Source organism: Neopelma chrysocephalum, unplaced genomic scaffold, assembly GCF_003984885.1.
Source record: "Neopelma chrysocephalum unplaced genomic scaffold, ASM398488v2 Primary Assembly neopelma1_82, whole genome shotgun sequence".
NCBI classification, from domain to species: domain Eukaryota; kingdom Metazoa; phylum Chordata; class Aves; order Passeriformes; family Pipridae; genus Neopelma; species Neopelma chrysocephalum.
Genome location: NW_020897744.1, coordinates 4,719,588 through 4,741,138, shown reverse-complemented (window position 1 = coordinate 4,741,138; position 21,551 = coordinate 4,719,588). Strand labels below are relative to the sequence as shown.

The 21,551-nt window shown below is 48.3% G+C and overlaps 4 protein-coding genes across 5 annotated transcripts in view; 3 read left to right on the top strand and 1 right to left on the bottom strand.

Moving 5' to 3' along the window:
* Window positions 1-5,365: 5,365 nt before the first annotated feature.
* On the bottom strand, window positions 5,366-6,556 carry MIS12 (MIS12, kinetochore complex component). Its single transcript, XM_027691000.1, has one exon. The coding sequence runs from the start codon at window positions 6,340-6,342 to the stop codon at window positions 5,710-5,712; it is 633 nt and encodes a 210-aa protein (XP_027546801.1). The 5' UTR covers window positions 6,343-6,556; the 3' UTR covers window positions 5,366-5,709.
* A 280-nt stretch (window positions 6,557-6,836) lies between these two features.
* Window positions 6,837-11,146, top strand: DERL2 (derlin 2). 2 transcript variants are annotated; one of them, XM_027691124.1, is made up of 7 exons: window positions 6,837-6,948; window positions 7,394-7,459; window positions 7,728-7,801; window positions 8,236-8,329; window positions 8,774-8,969; window positions 9,507-9,597; window positions 10,290-11,146. In XM_027691124.1, the coding sequence occupies exons 1-7, from the start codon at window positions 6,856-6,858 to the stop codon at window positions 10,393-10,395; spliced, it is 720 nt and encodes a 239-aa protein (XP_027546925.1). In that variant the 5' UTR covers window positions 6,837-6,855; the 3' UTR covers window positions 10,396-11,146. The 2 variants fall into 2 exon arrangements, with proteins under 2 accessions (XP_027546925.1, XP_027546926.1); XM_027691125.1 differs by lacking the exon at window positions 7,728-7,801 and having other exon boundaries at window positions 8,201-8,329.
* Window positions 11,147-12,381: 1,235 nt separating this feature from the next.
* DHX33 (DEAH-box helicase 33) lies at window positions 12,382-21,351 on the top strand. The gene is made up of 11 exons (XM_027691171.1): window positions 12,382-12,552; window positions 13,733-13,893; window positions 15,126-15,353; window positions 16,271-16,441; window positions 17,077-17,262; window positions 17,939-18,050; window positions 18,492-18,651; window positions 19,057-19,145; window positions 19,437-19,564; window positions 20,123-20,326; window positions 20,942-21,351. The coding sequence occupies exons 1-11, from the start codon at window positions 12,390-12,392 to the stop codon at window positions 21,092-21,094; spliced, it is 1,755 nt and encodes a 584-aa protein (XP_027546972.1). The 5' UTR covers window positions 12,382-12,389; the 3' UTR covers window positions 21,095-21,351.
* Window positions 21,094-21,551, top strand: part of C1QBP (complement C1q binding protein) — an 8,659-nt gene continuing 8,201 nt past the window's right edge. Inside the window, exon 1 of the mRNA XM_027691218.1 lies at window positions 21,094-21,119. Coding sequence (XP_027547019.1) covers window positions 21,094-21,119 — 26 coding nt within the window. The remainder of the gene's footprint in view (window positions 21,120-21,551) is intronic.

The window sequence follows — 21,551 nt, the reverse complement described above, 5'->3', positions numbered from 1 at the left end:
AATGGCTTGGAAGCCGCTCCCCCCTCATTTTCTTGCAAATCAAAATGGATTTCTTGAGCACTAAATTATAATTTCGTGCTTATTATAATATTCATTAAGAGCTGCCGTCTGCTGTAGCTTTATACCAAATACTAATTATTGGAAATTAAGGTGACAGGAGGGAATAATACCCTGAATTGTGGAAGTGGGAGTAATAAGAGCCCAGGAGGGATAAGCAGGCAAAGCAGTGGGAGAATTTCCTTTCAGGTGGGAAAGCAGAGGTAATGAAATCCCCAGGAGCAGGGGAGCTGGAGGCACAGCTGCCTGGGCAAGGGGCACACAGGGGTGTGGGTGCAGGAGAGCTGCTGGGGAAGGGGACAAAAATAATTAGAGCTACTGGTGGGTGTGAAGGCACTAAGCAGAGGGGTCACAGCTGTAGGCTGTGGGTCCAAAGTGTTCGGTTTTGGGGCAGGATCCACCCAGGGAAATGACCTCCAAAGGCTCCATCTTGCCTTGATGTTATTCCTCTAATTTTTTGCTTAGTTTGTTATAATTTTTTTTCCCTCTTCAGGCTGAAATTAAATTTCCTGCAATGATTTCATAGCAGCTCTGGTCTAGTGGAAGGTGTCCCTGCCCATGGCAGGGAGATTGGAGTGGATGATCTTTGAGGTCCCTTCCAACCCAAACCCAACTGCAGCGTGGGTAGGATGAGTGCAGGGCAGGGGGAATGGCCAGGGAAGCAGCCAAAGCCATACAGGGCTGTGTGAGGGACATAATTTTTCCTGTCCCCAGCAAAGAGGAATCATAAACTTCACCCTTTATTGTTTTCCATGCTGCTCCACATCGAGCACAGCTGCCTCCAAGGCTTCCCTCCAGCAGAACCTCTTTAATCCCATTCCCTCTTTCCTGTGGCTTAATTAGGGGGAAAAAAATTAATCTTATTTATGAAAGTGATTCCTTTGTTGCCAAACATTTCCATGTTTTTTCTTTTCTTCTCCTTGAGCAGGAAAAAGCATTTACCATGTTCTTCTCTAAAGCAGTTTCCAGGGAGGTCCAGCAAACAGGGCCAGGGGCCATCAGCAGCCAGGTTTCTTCGCTTGAGTAAATCACTGTTTTGCCACTAATGGGAGCTGAATGCCCATTTTCTGTGCCCCATTTATTTTATTGCCAGCTCTGGGGTGCAGGGGGAGGCGGCACCAGGGCAGCTCTCCGGAAATCCCACTGGGGCACTTGGTGTGTTCCCTCCCCCTGATTTCACGGTGTGTGATGTGCAAACACATCAGGGAATTGCTGCTGCTCTCACCAGCTGGGATAACTCCCAGCACCCAGCTGTCTCTGCCTCCCTGCCTGTCCATCTCTATTAGTTTTTATTTGGAGGTTCCACGTGGTTATTCAGGAGGGGAGATGCTCTTGCTCAGTCTGTGCCAGCCAAAATCCCTGTGAAAGAAAATTTTTTTTGAATAACAGGGGGTTTTTTTGTCATTATAATAAAAAATTATCGTTTTCCCCCACCCTGTTGGTCCCTCCAGCCCTGCTGTGGGATGAGGACGGGAATGGGAGCCTCAAGCCACCCTGGGATGGCAAAGGCAGGAGCTGACCCACCGCCAGCTTGAGGTGAAGCAATTAAAGTGTGTGGCTGCCACCAGCATTTCCTGCCTGTAATTAAAGCTTTTAATGAGGAGGCATATGGTAACCCCCCCCTCCCCAGCCCCAGGCTGGCATTTTGCCAGGTGTGGGTTCATTAACGGCTGCTAATTACACCATCACTCAGTGTCTAAGTTAAGGAGGGCTGCATTGCCCAGCCCCGAGTGCTCTAACAAGCTGTGAAAGCTGCCAGAAATATTCTTGATTTTATTCTTCTTTTTCCCCCTTATACCAAGTACTGAACCCCAGGGGTTTGCAGGGCATTTTGGGGACACCACCACCCTGGGACACAGTGCTGGCTCCTTCCCTGCAAATCCAGCTGCAAATGCTTTTATTCCCTGGAGTGGGTTATGCTGGAAGCTTGATAATCCCAGTAGCCACTGGCTCAAAGCTGTTCCCCATCCAAAGGTGGATCCAGCATCCAGGACATGCCCAGCTCCATGGAGTTTTGGGGCTCCTGCATGTCCCTGGATCAGGACTGTGTGTTATCCTGATAGGAAAACCAGTGGCTTTGTTCCCGTCAGACCCCAGCTCTGCTGAGGGGGTTTCCTTGGACCAAGAGCCCAACAATGAGGCTGTTTCCTTTGCAAAAGGCTCTTGGTAACATTTTAACAACAGCTGGTTGTGTTTCTTACCTTGGGTGTTACAAAGCACCTCATTCCCAGCCTGGGGCTCTGAATCTTCCGGCTGCGCACAAGCACGGAGAGAAAAGGAGCATTAAAATCATCCAGGTGGAAGTTCTCCCCTTCCTTTCCAAGCCAGTCCCAGGTCCTGCTCCTGCAGCAGCCTGGTGCCACCTGTCCCTGCTGCCTTGTGCCTGTGCTGCTGGCACTGATGGGATGTGTGCCATGGGCACTGCTGCTCCAGCACTCTGGATCTGCCTCTGGAGGGACGGGAGCTGCTGGAGAGCGGGACAATGGCAGACAGGGAGGCCACTGAGGATGGAGTTGAGGTATGTGGAGCTGCTCAAAGAGGTCTGAACCTCGAGGGACACCAAAAACAAATGGATGTGATTTGGGGTTGGAAATGCCTCACCAGTCCCATGGGAAATGTGGATGTGGCACTTGGGGACACGGTCAGTGGTGGCCGTGGCAGCGCTGGTTGGACTCGATGATCCCAGAGGGTTTTTCCCACCCAAACAATTCTGTGGTTCCACAAGCCTGCTGCCTGAGGGTGGTGGGTCCTGGCCAAAGGTGCCTCCAGCACCGTTCCAGGAGCATCAGGATATAATTTATTGTGAAATATTTAATTGTAGTGACCGGAGTGACGGGAGCACACGTGGCAGGACGTCACTTCTGGGTGCAGGTAGGAAGGGGTATTCCCGGGAGGGTGTGAGGCTGGTGTGCATGGATTTCCACAGCAGGAGGGTGGGATGTTCAATATCAGATTTAGTTCTTGCCACATTTCTCTGTTTGATGATACAGCAGCAAACCAAAATCCCAGGGGTCAGGTGGTGGGTGCAGTCGGGCACAGCCCAGCACAACCATCATGCCCAGTCCTCCCTGCTCCCCCACCCTTCCAGCTGGGAGGAATGGGCTGGGAAGGACCCTGGCACAGTGGGAACTGCCGGGTCAGGAGAGGAGAAAAGAGTGAAAATGGAAATAATTCCTCTTTTAAAGGAAAATACAGCGTTGGGGGGTATGAACTCAGTAGGATCCAGCTTCCTGCAAACACGTGTGCAGTCACTCCTGGCAGGAAACACCCAGGAAAAGTGTCTCCTGTTAATTAAGGATAAAAAACCTGATTCCTCTGAGGAGACACGATAATTGTTGGTGCCCAGGAAAGTTACACAGAGAGGGAAAAACAGACCAAGCCTTTGTGGAGCTGAGCCCTGGGCCGGGCTGCTGGTGCCCTCTGCTGCCAAGTGAGATCTTCTACATGTTCCTCTGCCCAGTTTAGCATTAAATGAAACAATATCTACATATTTGTAGTCAATTTACAGACAGCAGCTTCTTGATTTTGCAACAAAACTGATGGTAATGGTAAAAAAAGACACAACTTTTGCAGTGAGATTCTCTACAGTGGATGTTGCATTAATCACATTTTTCTACTTTTCAGGTTAGGGAACACTGGGTAACTTTGAAGTCATTAAGTTGTTTTCTAAAAAAAGCAAGTCAATTTTAATCTTATTCCCTATTTTTTTCCTCCCCGAACAATAATTTCCACACACACCAACATTCCTGCAGAGGTCTGGAGCTCAAGATCAGACATTAATTCCCCCTGTGAGGATTTGAGCAGTGGCTGCTGAGTCATTTTTTATTGCGTGAACCCACAAGTCTCCAGTCCTACACCAAGGCAATAATGGTTCAAGACACTGGTTTTATCCAGCTGAGGCCTTCAGAAGTCAGGGAAGAAAGAATTCCAAAGTGTATTTTATGTCTTTAATACATTTTTTTTATTGCAGTCACTCCAAAACGATTCACAAGTTTACTGCCTTTTAAACCTCTATGCTAATAAAGTAGAAATTAATATTGATGTAATGATAGGATTAAACAGGAGATAAAAACCTGCCGTGGAAGGATGCACAGATTGTCAGGGATTTTTAATCATGTACAGAGAGAACAAGGTTCGTTAAGTGAGTTCAAAGAACTCCAGCTCATCAGTCTTCACAACAATTTTACAGGAAAATCTAATGAAACATGAATAAAAGGACCTTTGCTATTCAGTAGAAAAAAGACACTGGGCAACAAAAATAAAAACAAACCAACAAAATATATACGCAAAGCAACATAAGCTCAAGTAGGTGCTCATTTCCTCCAGTGGCTTCTCTGGAGGGAAAACTCAAGTTCCCTCTCTGCAAGCACACGTGGAGTGGTGAAGAACCCTGAGATTCCAGAACCTGGGCTGAAATTCTGTTTGATGCCAACAGATCTCATCAGAGCCTTGTCAACAGCATCCCTGTGTTGTTCTCCTCCAGGCACTTCCTACTTGTTGGCTTTACAAACACAGGGAAAGGCATCACAGCCAGTGCCAGGCAACTCCTTGGGGAGCTGGAAAAGTCCCCTGTCAGAGACTGAAATGGTTCATGATTTGTGCATTCTAGGATTGCCAAGGGACTTCTGCAGGCTTCTGCAGGACTTTTGCATTATACCTCTGATGGCCCATCAAAACCCATCCCCCACTCTGCCAATCTTAAAAGGCAGGAAAACCCTTTTTCCCAGGCCCTTCACAGGAACTCTGTGCAGGCCCAGGAGATGCTGGAGGCTTGTGACATGGCCTGGGACACCATCCATGGATATAGTAACTCATAACTTCTTTGAGTGTGGGGGCTTCCCTCCTTCTCCCCCAGTGGATCAAGGCCACCACTTCAACTGACAGACATGGAAGCTGCAACTACCGAGTTCCATCGCTGGACCCCGTGGGTGGTGACTATGTACATCTTTCCACTCTCATCTTTGCCTTCCCTTACTCTCCCTTACCCTTATCCTGTCTTTCCTTTCTTTCCCTTACCCTTATCCTGTCTTTCCTTTCTCTCCCTTATGCATTTTCCCCCCCAGAGGTTGTCCCTATGCCATATTGTTACAGATGATATAGATGATAACACCCAAAATGCTAACACACCTGTTCAAACAAAATTGTTAAAATGAACCCTACTTATATATGTTTAAATAAACCCTACCTATAGATGTTTTCAAACACTGATTATTCAGTGTTGTTTCACTCTAATCCACCCCAAAGGAATTATTGATAAGAACCTGGGTTACCCCCTCCCCTTTTTCTGGGGCGGGTTGTAACATCCCCATGTTCTCGTGACACCATCACCTGCACTGCCATCAGACTGGAAACCCAGCGAAACATTCCTGCAAGCCTTAATGAGACTGGTTTTTATAATCCTTAAAATAGGCACGTGCTGTGTTGTGTTCAAAGGTAACGTTCAATGGCCAGGAAGACACCTTCACATCCAGGTTATCCAACCCAAAATTTATTCCAGATCACCAATCCGAGTTACATTTTACAGGATTTCCTCCCTAGGGAGTTCAACTTTTAGTCCAGATCCTGGCAGGATGAGAGGAGTAAGGGAAAGACAAGCCTCTACCATTTAAGCAAGCTCTCTAAACGACTTCTGTTGCCTTTCCAGCATTTCCTTTACAATAACTGATCACGCTGCTCCATTTTTTTGCTCTTCTCCTTGACATCTTTCAGCGCATCCTGCAGCTTCTTAGAGTTCTGTGTCAGGAAGGCCAAGCTCTCCTTGAAGTTGCCGATCCCGTGCTCCCTGCAGATGTTCTCAAGCCCATCAAACCACTGCAAGATCTTCTCCAGCTCTGCCGTGACAGCCTTCTGCTCCTCCAGCTCGGCCCTCAGAGCCTCCCCCGCGGCCGCCTCGGCCCTGCACTGCTGCTGCAGCTGCTGCAGCTCCTCCTGCAGCGCCTGGAATTCCTCCTTGCCGTAAGGATACTGCTCGTGCACCCTGTCCTCGGGCAGCAGCACGTTCCTGGGGATGTTCAGCACCAGCTGCAGCAGCACCTCTTCCATCCTACCGAAGAGTTTGTCGAAGTGGTCCTTTATGAAGAGCAGGAACTTCTCGGTGCATTTCCGGATCTGGGAAGGGCCGATCTGGCAGCCGGGGATCGCGTCCAGCTTCTTGAGGATCACGCCCTCCACCACCAGCATCATCTCGAACAGGTAGTCCTGGAAGGCGATGTACAGGCGCAGCATGCACGTCTGGGGGGTGAACCCGAAGAACTGCGCCTCGTAGGCCATGGGATCCACCGACATGGCTGAGGGGAGACGGGAACCGCAGGGCGCTACTGGGGAGCGGGGCCACCCCTGCCGCTCGGGGGCCGCGGACCGAGAGCGGTGTGGAGCCTGAGGCCGTGCCCGATCCCGGTGCCCGATCCCCGGGTGCCTGAGCCCGAACCCGGTGTCCGGTGTGGTGCCCAGTGTCCGATCCCGATCCCGGCGGTGCCGCCTCCGCCGTTTCCCGCCTCGCTCAAACTCCCCCCTCAGGGCGCCCCCGCCCACAGCCAATCAGCGCCCGCGCGGGCACCGGCGCCGTCCAATCACCGAGCGCTCCGTCCCTCGCCGGGCGGGCAAAGCGCCTCACCAATGAGAGCGCGGAGCGGTGGGCGGGCTCCGGCGGCTCGACAAATAGAAATGCGGAACAGCGAGGGCGCCGCGTCTCGGCCAATGGGAGTGCGCAGCGCCACGCGGATTCTGGCGGCTCGGCCAATGGGGGCGCGGAGCGTCGTGCGGGCGCTGAGGGCGGCGGGGCGGGGCGGGGGCGCCAAGATGGCGTACCAGACGTTCCGGCAGGAGTACCTGCAGGTGCCGCCCGTGACGCGGGCCTACACCACTGCCTGCGTCCTCACCACCGCCGCCGTGGTCAGTGCGCGGCCACGGGCCCTCCCCGGGGGATCGCGCCGCCTCACGGGGCCGCGGGGCAGAGGGGCGGGGAGGGGCACAGGGAGTGGGGCGGGAGGATGCCCGGGAGGGAGGTTGTGAGGGGGAGCGGGGTGAGGCTCGCTGGGCGCTCGGAGCCGTGGGAGGGGAGCCCTCGAGAAGGGGAGCCGAGTCTGGACCCCTCAGGGCCCCCCGAGCGAGGGGATCCCCAAAAACCTGCCCCGGGAAGGTGCAGAGCGCAAATAAACAACAACAACGCGAGGGGGTGAAGGAGCTCTCGCCACAGAGCTCACTGTGCTGATTAAAGACTTGTTGGGCTCTTCCTGGCACAGAGGAAGGGGTTACTGGGGTTCGAATGTGTATTTATGTGGGGTTTTTTATTTATTTTTTTTATTGATTCCATCAAAATGTTTTCTTTTTTTTCCAGCAATTAGAACTTATCACGCCCTTCCAGCTGTATTTCAACCCCGAGTTAATATTTAAGCACTTTCAAGTAAGTGTTTTCTGAAGCATGGGAGGTTTTAAAGTACACTGTAGAGTTTGGAAGTGCTTGTCTTCTCAGAATTGGGTGTTATGGCTTTTTGTATCAGAGAGAGACTTTTAAAAAAGCTACTGAAAAGCTGCAAATCACTGTACCTTGGCACAGGTCTTAAATTTGTTGTCTGTAAAGGAGAGTTCAGTTTCACTGTTACTCGCTTATCTATTTAGACAATAAACATAAACTGTCATGTTTAAAGTCCTTGTATTTGTCTTATTTCCAGATATGGAGGTTAATCACAAACTACTTATTCTTTGGACCAGTTGGCTTTAATTTTTTATTTAACATGATCTTTTTGTATCCTTCATCGAGTTGGTTGGGTTCCCTTGGGCGAGCAGAGCTCCAGAGTGCGGGAATGTTGCTGGACATGCACACAGGCAGAGGTTCAGTTCTGCCTCACCATAAATTCCTGGGAGTGCAGCAATGCCATCTTCACTGGTGCCATGATTGGGAATCCACGGGATCTCCTTCCTAAGAATTTTTCCAGTTGCTTTTGTGGTGTTAAGACTTGCACAAACTTGAACCTTCAGGTTGGTGTTGATGTACAGGTGAAAATTGCAGGTAATTTCTTTCTCTCATGGGTCACCCTCTCTGCTGAAGTGTCCAGAAAGAGCTGATTGATGGAGTAAGTGAATAAAAAAGTGTTAAGGTGATGCATAATTGATTCCTTTTCCTCTTGGGTCTGTCTTTAAACTGATTTGCCATGAGATTTTCCTGACCTGTGGCCTCAGATACCGGTACTGCCGCATGCTCGAGGAAGGCTCTTTCCGGGGTCGGACAGCAGATTTTGTATTTATGTTCCTTTTTGGAGGACTTTTAATGACTGTATCCTTTTTGTTTCAATTCCAGACTCCTCTGGTAAAGCGAAAGATGTGTGAATGAGAACTGAAACCGTGGTTTTTATTTTTTATCTTAATTCTTAGATGAATATATTTTGTTTGAAGTACGAGGAATAACAGTGTTTGTTAAGGTGGTTTTAATGCTTTGTGGTTGTTGCTGGTTTTCAGCCTTTTTACTGCTTGATCATGGAAGTGAGGTTATCAGGGGACTGACTGCTCAGGTGTGGAATCATGCTCAGGTTGTCTATGAAAAATTAAATTATGCTTTAATGAGGTTATTCATGCTGCAGGTACTCCACCTAGCATTTGATTTACATGAACCTGGGAAGGTGAAGTTACCAGTTGTGTGCAAAACATGGGATTACAGGCTAAGATGTGAAATTCCTCTCATCCTTGACCTGATAAGTGTTTCCTTAATGATCCATCACAGCTTTTTGGGCTGTTTGTGAACCTGGTTTTCCTGGGCCAGGCTTTCACCATCATGCTGGTGTACGTCTGGAGCCGCCGGAATCCCTACGTCCGCATGAACTTCTTTGGTCTCCTCATCTTTCAAGCCCCTTTTCTACCCTGGGTATTGATGGGCTTTTCACTGCTTTTGGGGAACTCCATCATTGTGGATCTCCTGGGTAAGCAATGGCAAGGAGCACAGGGATCTGCTCCTCCTGATGTTTTGGATGAAACACCAAATGTGGAAAAATCCAAGGGTTAAATGCCCTAATACTTGGTGTTAGTTCATCTAGTGTGTTTGTACCAGGCTTTTCTGATTTCTAAACATTGTAGCCTATTCTGTGCTGTCACAAGGATGGAAAGAGCTTCTGATGCTTTGGCTTTTTATTGCTTGGAATCAGCCCTGATGCATCATCTGATTAGAGCATCAGTCTACTGATAGTTTGTACTACTATTCTATCAACTCTAATAAAGCCAAAACATCAGTATGTTTAGTAGTGACAAGCAGTTTTCCTTGTATTAACACTTAATAGTGTAAGTTAAGCTTTTCAGCTGATGTTAGGTTGCTCCCTTGGGTTTTGTATTTCCATACCATAATATTTTCTGTGAAGGAACCAACGTGTGTTTTAATTTCCTGAAAACTCTAGTAAAGCAGTTGAAAGCTGTAAAGGAGAAATACTGAAAAATCACCATTTGACTTTTGTTTTTAATACCAGGCATTGCTGTTGGGCACATTTATTTTTTCTTAGAGGATGTCTTTCCCAATCAGCCTGGTGGTGGGAGGCTCCTGAGAACACCCTCTGTCCTGTGAGTATTGGTGTCTGCTTTGGAACAGACGTGGAAAAAGTGCTTATCTGGAAAACTGTGTGTTATCCAGTCACATCAGCTTCTGGTCAGTTGGACATAGACAGAATTGGGGTGTCTGTAGCTGATTTTTTTACTGAACTTGTGTTACTAAACAAGGGAGGAGGATCTGGCATTTGTGTAAGTGGGAACTAATTTGGGAGAAGGGCTGAAGGGTTTTCCCTTTGGTTTCTTTGGTAACACTTGTCAAGGCTTTGCTGGTTGAGCTTTGCCTGTGGTGGCACCAAAGCTGCTGGGTGTGAACAGACTGAGGTATTAACCTGATAGTTTGGGTTTTTTCTGTAAATCATCCTCACTTCAGAATTATGGAAGACAGCTCTTCGGGGTTCATTGTATTGAGTGGTGCTGCTCCTGCTCAGTTTCCTCTTGTGCAGAGGCCCTCCCAGAACAGCTCTGATGATCATTTTGTAGAATCCTAGAATATCCTGGATCAGAAGCTGAACCTTCTTAGCTTTGGACACACACAGTCCTAAACCTTCTCCCCAGTGAATTGGAGAGCAAGTGTGGCTTGGGTGTAAATCCCAGTGCTGTTCTCGAGGGAGGACACACTTCCACGTGCAGAATTTGAGCAGTTTTGGCCTCACTGTGAAACACTTATTTTAAGGGGGAAGTCAAAAAATCTTTCTGTTTTCCAGGAAAGCAATATTTGACACACCAGAAGAGGATCCTAATTACAACCCCTTGCCAGAGGAGCGGCCGGGAGGATTTGCGTGGGGAGAAGGTCAACGGCTCGGAGGGTAAATCGGTGCCTGTGCCAAAATCCTGCCACCCCTGGGACAGACTGGCCTGGAGCAGGGCCCATGTGGGGACTCCCCCACCACAGAAAGGACACTTTCTGACAGCTTTATGGTTTTGAAGACAAGCACTTTATGAAATGGCTGTCTAATCCAAGACAATTCCAGCGTCCTTCCCAATCAGGGAATTTACTGTGCTGGACATAATCTAATCCAGTGGAGCCAAAAATTTAAAACTGGAAACCGTTTCCTGTCAGCTTCAGTTAATAAGACCACAAGTACTTGTTCCAAGTGATTTCTAAAGCATTTTTTTTCAAGGTGTTTGATACATGAAACTCTCTGGGAAACTTTACAGGGGACAAACCCAACTTTTTGGGTTTTAACTCGCTTTTTTATTCTTGGATAAAACAACTACAAGATGGTTGAAAGTCTAAGTCACTATTTCAATGGCAAAAGGTTTTTTTAATCTGAGGTGCTGTTGTCTCCAGTCGTCTTTGGATCATAAGGAATACAACATGCAGCTTTTCCCCTCTGCCACTTGGGTTTCTGGAATGTTCTGCAGGCCAAGATGGCATTTTGGTGGCTTTTCAGGTGCCCAGGTTTGAGTCTGACTGGTGGGTCTCCAAAATCCATCCCCACTGGTGCCCACTGCTCACAGGTATTAAATGACCTGCAGCGCTGGGGAAGCACAACTTGTCTGGAGCCAGAACTGCTCGAGTATCTCAGATGATGAGTTGAATAAAATGTCTTGTGGATAATTTTTGGTTAATCCTTTGTATAATCCTGTGGCCTTGAGGCAGCAGGTGAAAAAACAGAGGCTGGGAAAAGCAAGTCTTTGAAGGGGCAGGGTTAGTGGAAGGCTTTTCCAGGGAACAGGATTGTCTGCTCCGGATGTGAAATCTGTGGTCTGTGTTTGAAGTTTGGTGTTGGACATGTGTCCAGTGCAGGCCAGTGACACTGAGAGGGATTTAGCTTAAAGTTATCTTGATTATAAATATCTCTGAGGAGCCACATAAGGAATTTGGAGTCCAGCTGTTCCTAAATTGTATGGACTGTACTGGGTGGTTTTTATTGATGATAGCATAATAGATAAAAAGAGAGATTGAAGCTGCATCTTCCTCCTAAATTTTGGACAATGGGCTCGCCCCTGACCCGTATGATTATCTCATTTATTCTCAGATTTTGTAGTTTTTAAAAAGTGGCTACAGGTTTTAACTTGTTCACAGCCCAGGGCGTGAACGTGTGGGAACCTCAGGGGAAATGCTTTGTCCACAAGCAGCGTGTTAGAGCCTGATAAAGAAAATGGGTGAGACCATTTGCATTTTTATCTCTTAAAGTTTATAAGAACCTAAGGGAGTTTTGGGGGAGGGGTTTCTTATGGATGGGGTTTTTTGGTCTGTTTTTTTTTTGGGACGGGTTTTGATTATTTACAGAACTTTTAGTACTTGCAGAGAGCAAGAGTTAAAGCGTTTTGGCCAGTGTTGCTTTGGCATAGCTTATGAGATAGGGATTAGATGAAAACCTTATAATTATTTTTTTTTTTTTTAGTTCAGTGCTTAAGAACCCCTTCGCAGGGGTATTACTGGGACAGGTAGTTTATTACTGGGACAAGTCAGGAATTGGTGGATTGTCTCGACCTTGCTCTTTAAGCCACCACTGCAGGCGGCTCTTTGCCCGTTTTGGCTGGATTTGGCAGCCGTTTGGGGTCGGAGGCTTTGCCGAGGGTTTTTTTCCCAAGATGTTTTTCCGAGGGTCCCGAGGGTTTTTTTTTCCGTGGGTCCCGCAGGGTTTTTCCCGAGGGGCGCCGGGACCCCTGAGCGCTGCAAATGGCGGCGGCACCACGGCTACTAGGACTACAACTCCCGTGATGCCCCGCGGCGGCGCGGTGACGTCACGAAGGCGCCGGGGACCCCGTGGAACGCGGCCCCGACGGGACGGGCCTGGCGGGAACCCCGGGAGAGCCCCGGGACGGGACGGGCCGAGCCGGGACAGAGCGGGGCGATGGCTCAGGACCGTGAGGGGCCTCCGGCCAAGCGCTTCAAGGCGGCGCAGCCCCAGGGCCACACACCACCCGCCCACGTGCAGCGCCGCTCGCTGCCCATCGCCGCCGCCCGGGGCCCGCTGCTGGCCCGGCTCCGCCGCCTCGACAGCGCCGTCCTCATCGGTGAGTGCTGGGGGTAATTCCGAAATGTGGTGAACGAGTAATATTGCTATTCTTGAGCCTTGGCTGGTTGAGGTAGCCAGGGACTTCAGTTTTATAGAGTTCGATCAAAGCCTGATGGCAATACTCTCCTCTTCAGAAGTGTCTCCTCAACTGCGTTTTCAGGGTTTTTCACTGATTTTATTATGCTTTCTCTGTGCCCAGAACTAGTAAGCTTCTCGTCAGACTTTCAGGAGCTGACGATATACAGCTTCCCATCTGGAAGTCTAAAGACCCAGCATTTATTGGAATTAAATGAAAAATGTTTTGTATTTCACTTCAGTTAGTGAACCCTTAAAAAATAACCCATCAGCCATGGTAACTGATAGATGTGACTGTGTTTATTTCCTTTCCTCCCTCCAATCCTGATATTGCCATTCTTGCTGGCTAAATACACACTATAATATGCCACTTAACGTTTTGCAGCTGTAGAGTGAGATAAAAAGCCCATTTGTGCTTTTCCCAGCCTGCAGCTGCAGTGCCCACAGTTTGGCCGTGGATTCTCCTCTGCTTGGTGCCACCCTTCTGAATTTCTCATGCTGGTGTTGGAAGTACCCCTCTGGGGAATGGTGTTTGTGTTGTTTACTGGTGCTGTATGGGTGGAGAAGACATTCCCCTGGGCTTGAGGGACCATCTCTTATTTCAGGGAGGTGCAGGGAAACACTTGGTGGTTGTTGGTGCCCCAAGAGCCCCTTTAAGAGCCTCAAGCCTGCACTCCCTTCTTGCTGTTGTGACCAAAGCTTGGCTTTAATTTGCTTTCAGCTTTACTGAGAAACTTCACAGTGTGTGTAGATTTGTGCATAACCCAAATCAGTGTCTGTCCTTGCTCTGCATGTTTTTCTCTTGTGTTGGCTGTGTGACAGGCACTTTGTCTCCAGACAGGCTGGAATATGTTTCTAACCCAGAGTGTGGCTGGAGAGCACTGGGGTGGAAGGAGCTTTGCAGGAGCAGCAAGAGGAGGGCGCTGGGTTCTGTCTCTGACCTGCCACTGCTTTGTGCTGTGACTTTCTCTTCCTGCCTTCAGCCTCCCCATCCTGAAATAGAGTTAAAAATAACCATGAAAACATGAGTCGCGACCTTTCATTTGATGATGCTGTAAAAGGGGAAAAAAAAAACCCCAACGTATTCCCTTGTTGTTCCTTAGGAGAAACGGGCTCAGGGAAGACCACTCAGCTCCCTCAGTACCTGTACGAAGTGGGAATTGGCCACCCCGGCCTCATTGCTGTGACCCAGCCCCGCAGAGTGGCAGCTGTCACCCTGGCTGCCAGAGTGGCAGAGGAGAAGAGGACAGAGCTGGGGAAGCTGGTAGGTTGGTTTCCAGGTTAACTTTAGAGAGTTGGTTTAGTGCTGCAGCGTGGATGGGGCCAAATCAGGGCTTAATGGGCAAGATAAAGAACAGCCACAGGGGTAATAGAATTTTAATGTCATGATTAGTTTTGGGTGCCACAATATAAGAAAGATGTAAAGCTGTTGGAGTCTAAAGGAGGCTGTGAAGATGATGAAGGATCAGGAGGGGCTGTACAAGGAGCAGCTGAGGGCACTTGGCTTGTCCAGCTGAAGAAGAGGAGACTGAGTGGAGACTCACAGGGTCTGCAGCTTCCTCACAAGGGGCAGCTCCGATCTCTGCTCTCTGTGACCAGTGACAGGACCTGAGGGAACGGCTGGAGCTGTGTCAGGGGACGTTAGGTTGGATATCAGGAAAAGGTTCTTCCCCCAGAGGGTGGTTGGGCACTGAACAGGCTCCCCAGGGCAGTGGGCTCAGCCCCAAGGCTGACAGAGCTCAAGAAGTGTTTGGACAACACTCTCAGGGACAGGGTGGGATTGTTGGGGTGTCTGTGCAGGGCCAGGAGTTGGACTGGATGATCCTTGTGGGTCCTTTCCAACTCAGGACATTCTGTGATTCTGTAATTAAATTAATGGAGAAAAGTGGCTCTACCTGCTTGAAGGGAGGCATGGTCTGTCTCTGTGGTATTTTATTCTTGGTTAGTATCTGTGTTCTTCCAGTTGAAAAAATACTGCTTAATGAATAAAACAAAACCCATTGTGCTCTGTTCCACTGCTCCCTGTATCAAAAGTCACTGTCAAAGAGAGCAGATTGATGAATCTGTGCAGCTCTGGGAATCTGAGAGAATCTGAGAGAAAAGGGGAGTGGAAAGACTTCCCCTTCATAAAACCTTCAGAGAGCACAGAGTCTCTTCTAGCAGGGGAGAAAGGAAAGGAAATAGTTACTTTATCTAGAGATGAATAAATTAATAAAGTGAACATTCAGTAGGTTATTTTAGCATATTCTATGATTTGCTGAAACTTGGAGCATTTGTGATGAACTTCTAGTTGGGAAGAAGCCAGTTGGGAGCATCCTTTGGGCGAGTTATTGTATTGGCAAGATTAAGTGCTCACAGACAGCAAATACACTGCTCTGCTTCCCAGAGCCCCCAGGCAGTGACCAGAGGGCTTTGCAGTCCTTCCTGGTGGCACGGTGGCAGTGAGAAGGGCAAGTCTTTGCGCTCCCTGTAGCCCCTCTGTGATCTCTCCCACAGGTTGGCTACACCGTGCGCTTCGACGACTGCACTTCTACCGAGACCAGGATCCGGTTCCTGACGGATGGGATGCTGCTCCGGGAGGCCATCGGGGACCCTCTGCTGCAGAAGTACAGCGTGGTCATCCTGGATGAGGCCCATGAAAGGACAATCCACACGGATGTGCTCTTTGGAGTGGTGAAAGCTGCCCAAAGGAAACGGAAGGAACGGGGCCTGAAGCCGCTCAAAGTGTGTGCAGCTGGGGTGGCAGCGAAGGGCAGGGTGGGGCTTGGGCTCTGAGTGCCGTGAGCATCTTCCAAAGTGTTTGGACTTTCAGCCTTGACCATTTGTCTGTTCCTGAAAAGTCCTTTTAAATCTGAATAGTTAAGGGTGTCCGACTTATGATGTGTAGGCCTGATACGGCACCTGGACGAGGTCCCTGGTCACCTCCATGTTGCCTTTTTTTGGTCAAAGCCCTTTGAGTGTGAGCTCTAGACTAGATGTGGTGTTGGGGAGGTTTTGGTGCTGCTGCTGAGAGCACTCCAGGAGCTCTGGTTGATGGGACAGGTGTGGGATATGGTCACTCCTGAGAAGGACATTGCATGTTTGTTTGGACATGTCATGGATTTGTGTGAAAGCGTGTTGGGTTTGCTGTAGGGTCTGGCAGGGTCCTCACACAGTCTCGTTCCACACACCATTGCACAGCCCATCTCTGTGGCTCGTTGCAGACCTGTATGGGCCCCTCTCCTGATCCTATTCATTGATGAGCACAAATGCAGACTGGGGCCCTTGGGTAATGCTGGAGCGTGGGATTTGAGTGGATTTGTCTGCTGGGCTCTTACAACCTTGAAAAACATTCCTGCTTCCCTCCCTCATGCACAGGATGGAAGATGTTTTGTGTTTTGGGGGCTCAGCTCTCTTTTAAACGTCAGAAAATAATTTTCACACATCTTCACTCATATCACACCAACATGTTATGCTTGTGTTAAAGAGCTGATGGCTTTAGCAAGGGGAGATCACTCTCTTCTGTCCCAAACTCTGTGAGCTTTTAGCTGTTCTGAGCGTGGCTCTCAGGATCCAGAAGGTGACTTTTGACTAGTCCCGACTTAGCAGTGTCCAGCTGGATGGAGACTGCAGTGCTAACCCATCCTGTGCTCACGTTGCAGGTGATCATCATGTCAGCTACGATGGATGTTGACCTGTTCTCCCAGTACTTCAATGGAGCTCCTGTCATTTATTTGGAAGGCAGACAGCATCCCATTGAGATCTTTTACACCAAGGAGCGTCAGAGTGACTACATCCAGGCAGCACTGGTGTCCATCTTCCAGATCCACCAGGTATGGTGATCTCACCAGGTTTGTGTTTCTCTGGGATTGGCATTTTGTGACAGGATGTTTGACTGCCAAACTGCCAGATGGTTTGTCATTTAATTAAATTGCATTTAATGCTTTGAAGATGCTGCTGCTGTTGGGATTTTGGGACCTGTACATCAAGGCTGGAGCTGAAAGGAGACTGCTAAGCAAAGCTCTTTGATGTTGTTTCATACTTAATAACTTAACATTGTTCTCACCTGAGTGCTCTGTACCTGGGTGCTTGCTGGCTTTCCCTGCCTGTCCTGGACAGTTATTTAATGACACAGCAGTTCCTCCATCCTGTTATGATTCACTCCCACAAAATGTGATTTACTCTTCACCTCTGGTGAATCCACCAGAATTCAGGCTGTTTGGACAAAGCTGTCAGGCACATGGTAGGATTCTTGGGGTGTCCTGCACAGAGCCAGGAATTGGATTGGATGATCCTGATGTGTCCCTTCCGACTCATGATTCTGTGTTGCATACCTGGCACCACATGTGTGTCTTGTCTTTCTGCCTCACCTGCTTTGCTGACTTGCTGCCAGGACCACATCTGATTATCATCTCAGTTCTCCTTCCCTACCCAAGCCCTCCTAACTTGCTTTTTCCTCTGGCTCCAGGAAGCACCTGCGTGTCAGGACATCCTGGTTTTCCTGACTGGTCAGGAAGAAATCGAAGCAATGACCAAAACCTGCCGAGACATTTCCAAGCATCTCCCCGAGGGCTGCCCACGGATGACAGTGTTGCCTCTTTATGCTTCTCTGCCCCACCCTCAACAACTGCGTGCCTTTAAACCCACCCCTGAGGTGAGGGAATGTGGTGGGTGAGCAGGAGAAGTTTGTTTGCTTGCCTGAGTGGAAGAAACACGTGGAATTTAAGGGGTTAGAGCAATCTGTACTGACAGTAATAGTCCCTGCTGTCCACTGACTTTAGGCTGAATGGGTCCAGTGTGATGTAAGACAATGCAACTGTGATGGTATTAACAGATGCATCTGATCATGAAAAGAAGGAAAGATCAGAGGCAGTCAAAAGGGCAGAGGAATCAAAATTTGCCCCATTTCATAGGAATTTTATGTCTGTATCACAAAAAGCTACAACAGTTAATGGGAGAAATACTAATAAAGCTGAAAACCTGGACGTGTTTGTCAGGGCTGTAAGAAAAGGAAATTGGGCTGCCTCAAACTCTTGTGCCTCTTCAGCAGATAAATAAGAATACAGATGTTGTGCCAGAAATGAAACCAAAATCGTTGAAAGATATATTGATAACAGCTGTTCTGGTGGTGGGTTTTGTTGCAAGTGTAAGCACATGTTTTAGAAACCTATTTGAAAATGGAGATTATTTTAATTTATGAGAGCTGGCAGAGCAACCACAGTGTGTGGTCACAATGTGCTGCAGGGATAGGTAGAAGCAAAGAAAGAAAAGAAGCAGCATTTCTTTGTTGCAGCTACTCTGAGGTGGGTTTAACTTGTCCTTCCTTGCAGGGCTGTCGCAAAGTGATCCTCTCCACCAACATTGCAGAAACCTCCATCACCATTTCGGGGATAAAATACGTGGTGGACACAGGAATGGTCAAAGCTAAGAAGTACAGCCCTGGTGAGGAATTCTAAGGAACAGCACAGAGATGGGGTTTGGGTTTGTACAAGTTCCTGGAGGCCATGAGCTCCACTGAGAGTTGATTTCAAATGCCCTCTGTGCTGTCTGAGTTAATATTGCAAGTTTTAGGTGTGTGGTTTGATGGTGGGTTTGTGGTTGTTTTTTTTTGTTTTGTTTTGGGGTTTTTGGTTTGTTTTTTTGGTTTTGTTGGTTTTGTTTGTTTGTTGGTTGGATTTTTTTTATTATTATCAGCCATGTGGGGGTAAAAATCTGTCAAATATGAATCCTCTCTTCACGGACACAGTACGGGATAATCTGCTGTGCTTCAGGAGCTCAACCAAGTGAACTCTGAGCAGGATTTGGATGGCAAAAGTTTTATTGTTAATCCTCTGTGTTTTTCCAAGCTGTGCATTGACTGAAGTGATGCTTTTCCACGCACAGACACTGGTCTGGAGGTGCTGGCAGTGCAGCAGGTGTCCAAGGCCCAGGCCTGGCAGCGCACAGGCAGAGCGGGGCGGCAGCAAAGCGGGATCTGCTACAGGCTCTACACAGAGGAGGACTTTGAGAAGTTTGATGAAATGACAACACCTGAGATACAGAGGTGAGGACAGAACTTGCCACATCTGGTTTCTGTACTTTCACAGCTGGAGCTGTGTGCAGAACTGAGCAGCAAAACTGGATCTAGGGGCTGTCTGGGTGACTTTTAAGAAAGATGAAGTGTGGAGACTAAACAGAAAATCTAGGAATTGTTTGCTCAGGGTGAACTGATGGGCACTCAGTCTCCAGACACACAGGGCAATAGTTCTCTTGACTGTCTCCAAATCTTGGACTCACCTCTTCCTGGTTTAGGAAGTAAGGCTTCACCAGCAGCATAAGACTAGTCTCTGTCAAGTTGCATTACACACCTGAGTACTCTTCCTCAGCTAATAAGCAAATAAAATTAAAAAATAATTAAAAAAAACTAAAAAGAAGAGAACTATCCTAGTTGTTTTTTCTGCCTCTGCAGGTGTAACTTGGCCAGTGTGGTGCTTCATCTCCTGGCCCTGAAAATTCCCAACATTCTCACCTTTGATTTCATGTCCAAACCATCCCCTGGTAAGTGGTTACAAAGGCAGCCTTGGGGGTAAAAAGAGCAGGGAGCAGTCTTGAGTCATAAAGAACAAGAAGATGTGTCTTCACTGCCAAGGGAAACCAGGGTATATTGGAAACATTGCTTGTTCTCCTGGATAGAGGAGGATAAACCACATTTTTTGACTCTTAATTTTTCTAAATGGAAAGTGCTTGTCCCTCTGGCCAGGGGAAGAGGCAGTGGTGGTACCAGGTGATCCCTCCCATCCCTCAGTGAGAGGCAGGAGCCTCACAGCCCCAGTGTCCTTGTTTTGGCAGATGCCATTCAGGCAGCGATTGATCAGCTGGACCTGCTGGGTGCTGTGACACAAAAGGAAGGGCAGCTTGTCCTGACCCCCCTGGGAAAGAAAATGGCAGCCTTTCCTCTGGATCCAAAGTTCTCTAAGGTAAAAACTGCAGACAAATTAACTGATGTTTATCTCATGTACTCATCTCAGTACTGTTGGCATTTCTCTTTCAAACTCCTTAAACAAGGTGTGGAATTTGGGGTGTCTGGAGCTGTACTGGTGTATTTGCTGTACATTAATGCACATTATTTACAGCCCTCGTGTTGGATTGCTTGTCATTTGTTTTTTAAGTCAGGGAGGTTTCTTGAAAGAGAATTGTTTTTCTCTGGCACCTCTGAAGCTGAAAGGAGGCGAATTTCCTTGCAATTTCCAGGATTGTTTAGCAGGTCCATGAAGTGTCTGCTGCTGTAGCTGATTTCAATCACCACGTTTGTACTGAATATGCACTGGTCAGTCTCAAGAAAGAGCATGGCAATTGCTATTAGAGATTCTTGCTGAGCCTATAGAAGGATTTACAGTTGTCCCTGGACCCAGATGTTTATGGAATTGTCCTGAGCAATGTTTGGTAAAGTTCCTGGCTTGCCAGGGAAGAGAAAAGTCTGCCCATCTGAAGTGAATTTGGTCGACCCAAAGTGAGTTTTGTGGTGTGATTTGCAGGCCATCCTCCTGTCCCCCAAGTTCCACTGTGCCGAGGAGATCCTGACCATCGTGTCGCTGCTCTCGGTGGACAGTGTCCTCCACAACCCCCCTGCCCAGAGGGATGAAGTGCAAGCTGTCAGGAAGAAATTCATCTCCAGTGAGGGGGATCATCTCACCCTGCTCAACGTGTACAGGGCCTTCAAGAATGTCAATGGGCACAAGGTGGGATGCTCCGAGGGTGCTGGTGCTGTCTGGGCTTGTGGGGGTGAGGAGCTTTGGGCACAGAACAGAGGGACACCTGCATCCTCCCTGGCTGGTGCAACAGGCATCCCCCAAAGCTGTGAGAAAAGGGGACTCATCCTTTACAAGTGGGGAATTGGAGGAAGCTGTCCAAGTGCCAGAGGTTCCTACAGAAAACTGTAGTTGGTTATCAGAGCTTTGTGAGGCCCGTTCTGTAATCAGAGACAGGTTCCTTCCCTCTTCCTTCCCTGGTTCCAGCTGGAAACAGGAGTGTTGAGACTTGATAAATACCTAGACATGCTCTGTGACAGAATTAACTGCAAAATACTGAGCATATCTACCAGCAGATTTGGATTTATCCCACCCTATCAACTCCTCAGTTTGATTTGTGGAGCTGTGGACTCGTGCAGCGTCTGTCGCTCTGATCTGATTTGCTGTTTTTTAGCACTGTGGGAGGGAATCTAAACAGAGGGGAGTAATCAGGGGTAGAAATATGACAGATTGTATGGGGGATCCTGCTTTTCCTGGTATCCAAAGGCTGTCATGCTGCTGGGGTGAAGAAATGTCCCCTTCTAACTCCTAATGTCTCCACTGCAGGGATGGTGCAAAGAGAACTTTATCAACGGCAGGAACATGAGGCTGATGGCAGAAGTCAGAGCTCAGCTCAGGGACATTTGTGTAAAGGTAACTTGCTGCCATGCTGTGTTTCTGTTTCACCTGTTTATATTTTCCTGTTTGTCCCCACACTGATGTCCCTGTGCACCAAGTCCTGGGAGTAAGAAAATGTGGGTTTGTTTTCAGTCTTCCAGGAATAGTCAGGTAAAACTTCTGACTGTGGAGTCGCATCCCAAAATCTGAAAGCTGCAGGGCCTAATGGGTCGAGGAGAGGTGAAGAAAGATGGGGAGCTCTGGGAAGGCTTCTTAGAGAAAATGCAGGGTTGATCCTTGTGGGTCCCTTCCAGCTTGACATATTCTGTGGTTCTGTATATCTTGGCCAGACCACAGAGCTGGGATGCACTCCACAGTCAGAAGTTTTACCTGACTATTCCTGGAAGACTGAAAACAAACCCACATTTTCTTACTCCCAGGACTTGGTGCTCAGGGACATTTGTGTAAAGGTAACTTGCTGCCATGCTGTGTTTCTGTTTCACCTGTTTATATTTTCCTGTTTGTCCCCACACTGATGTCCCTGTGCACCAAGTCCTGG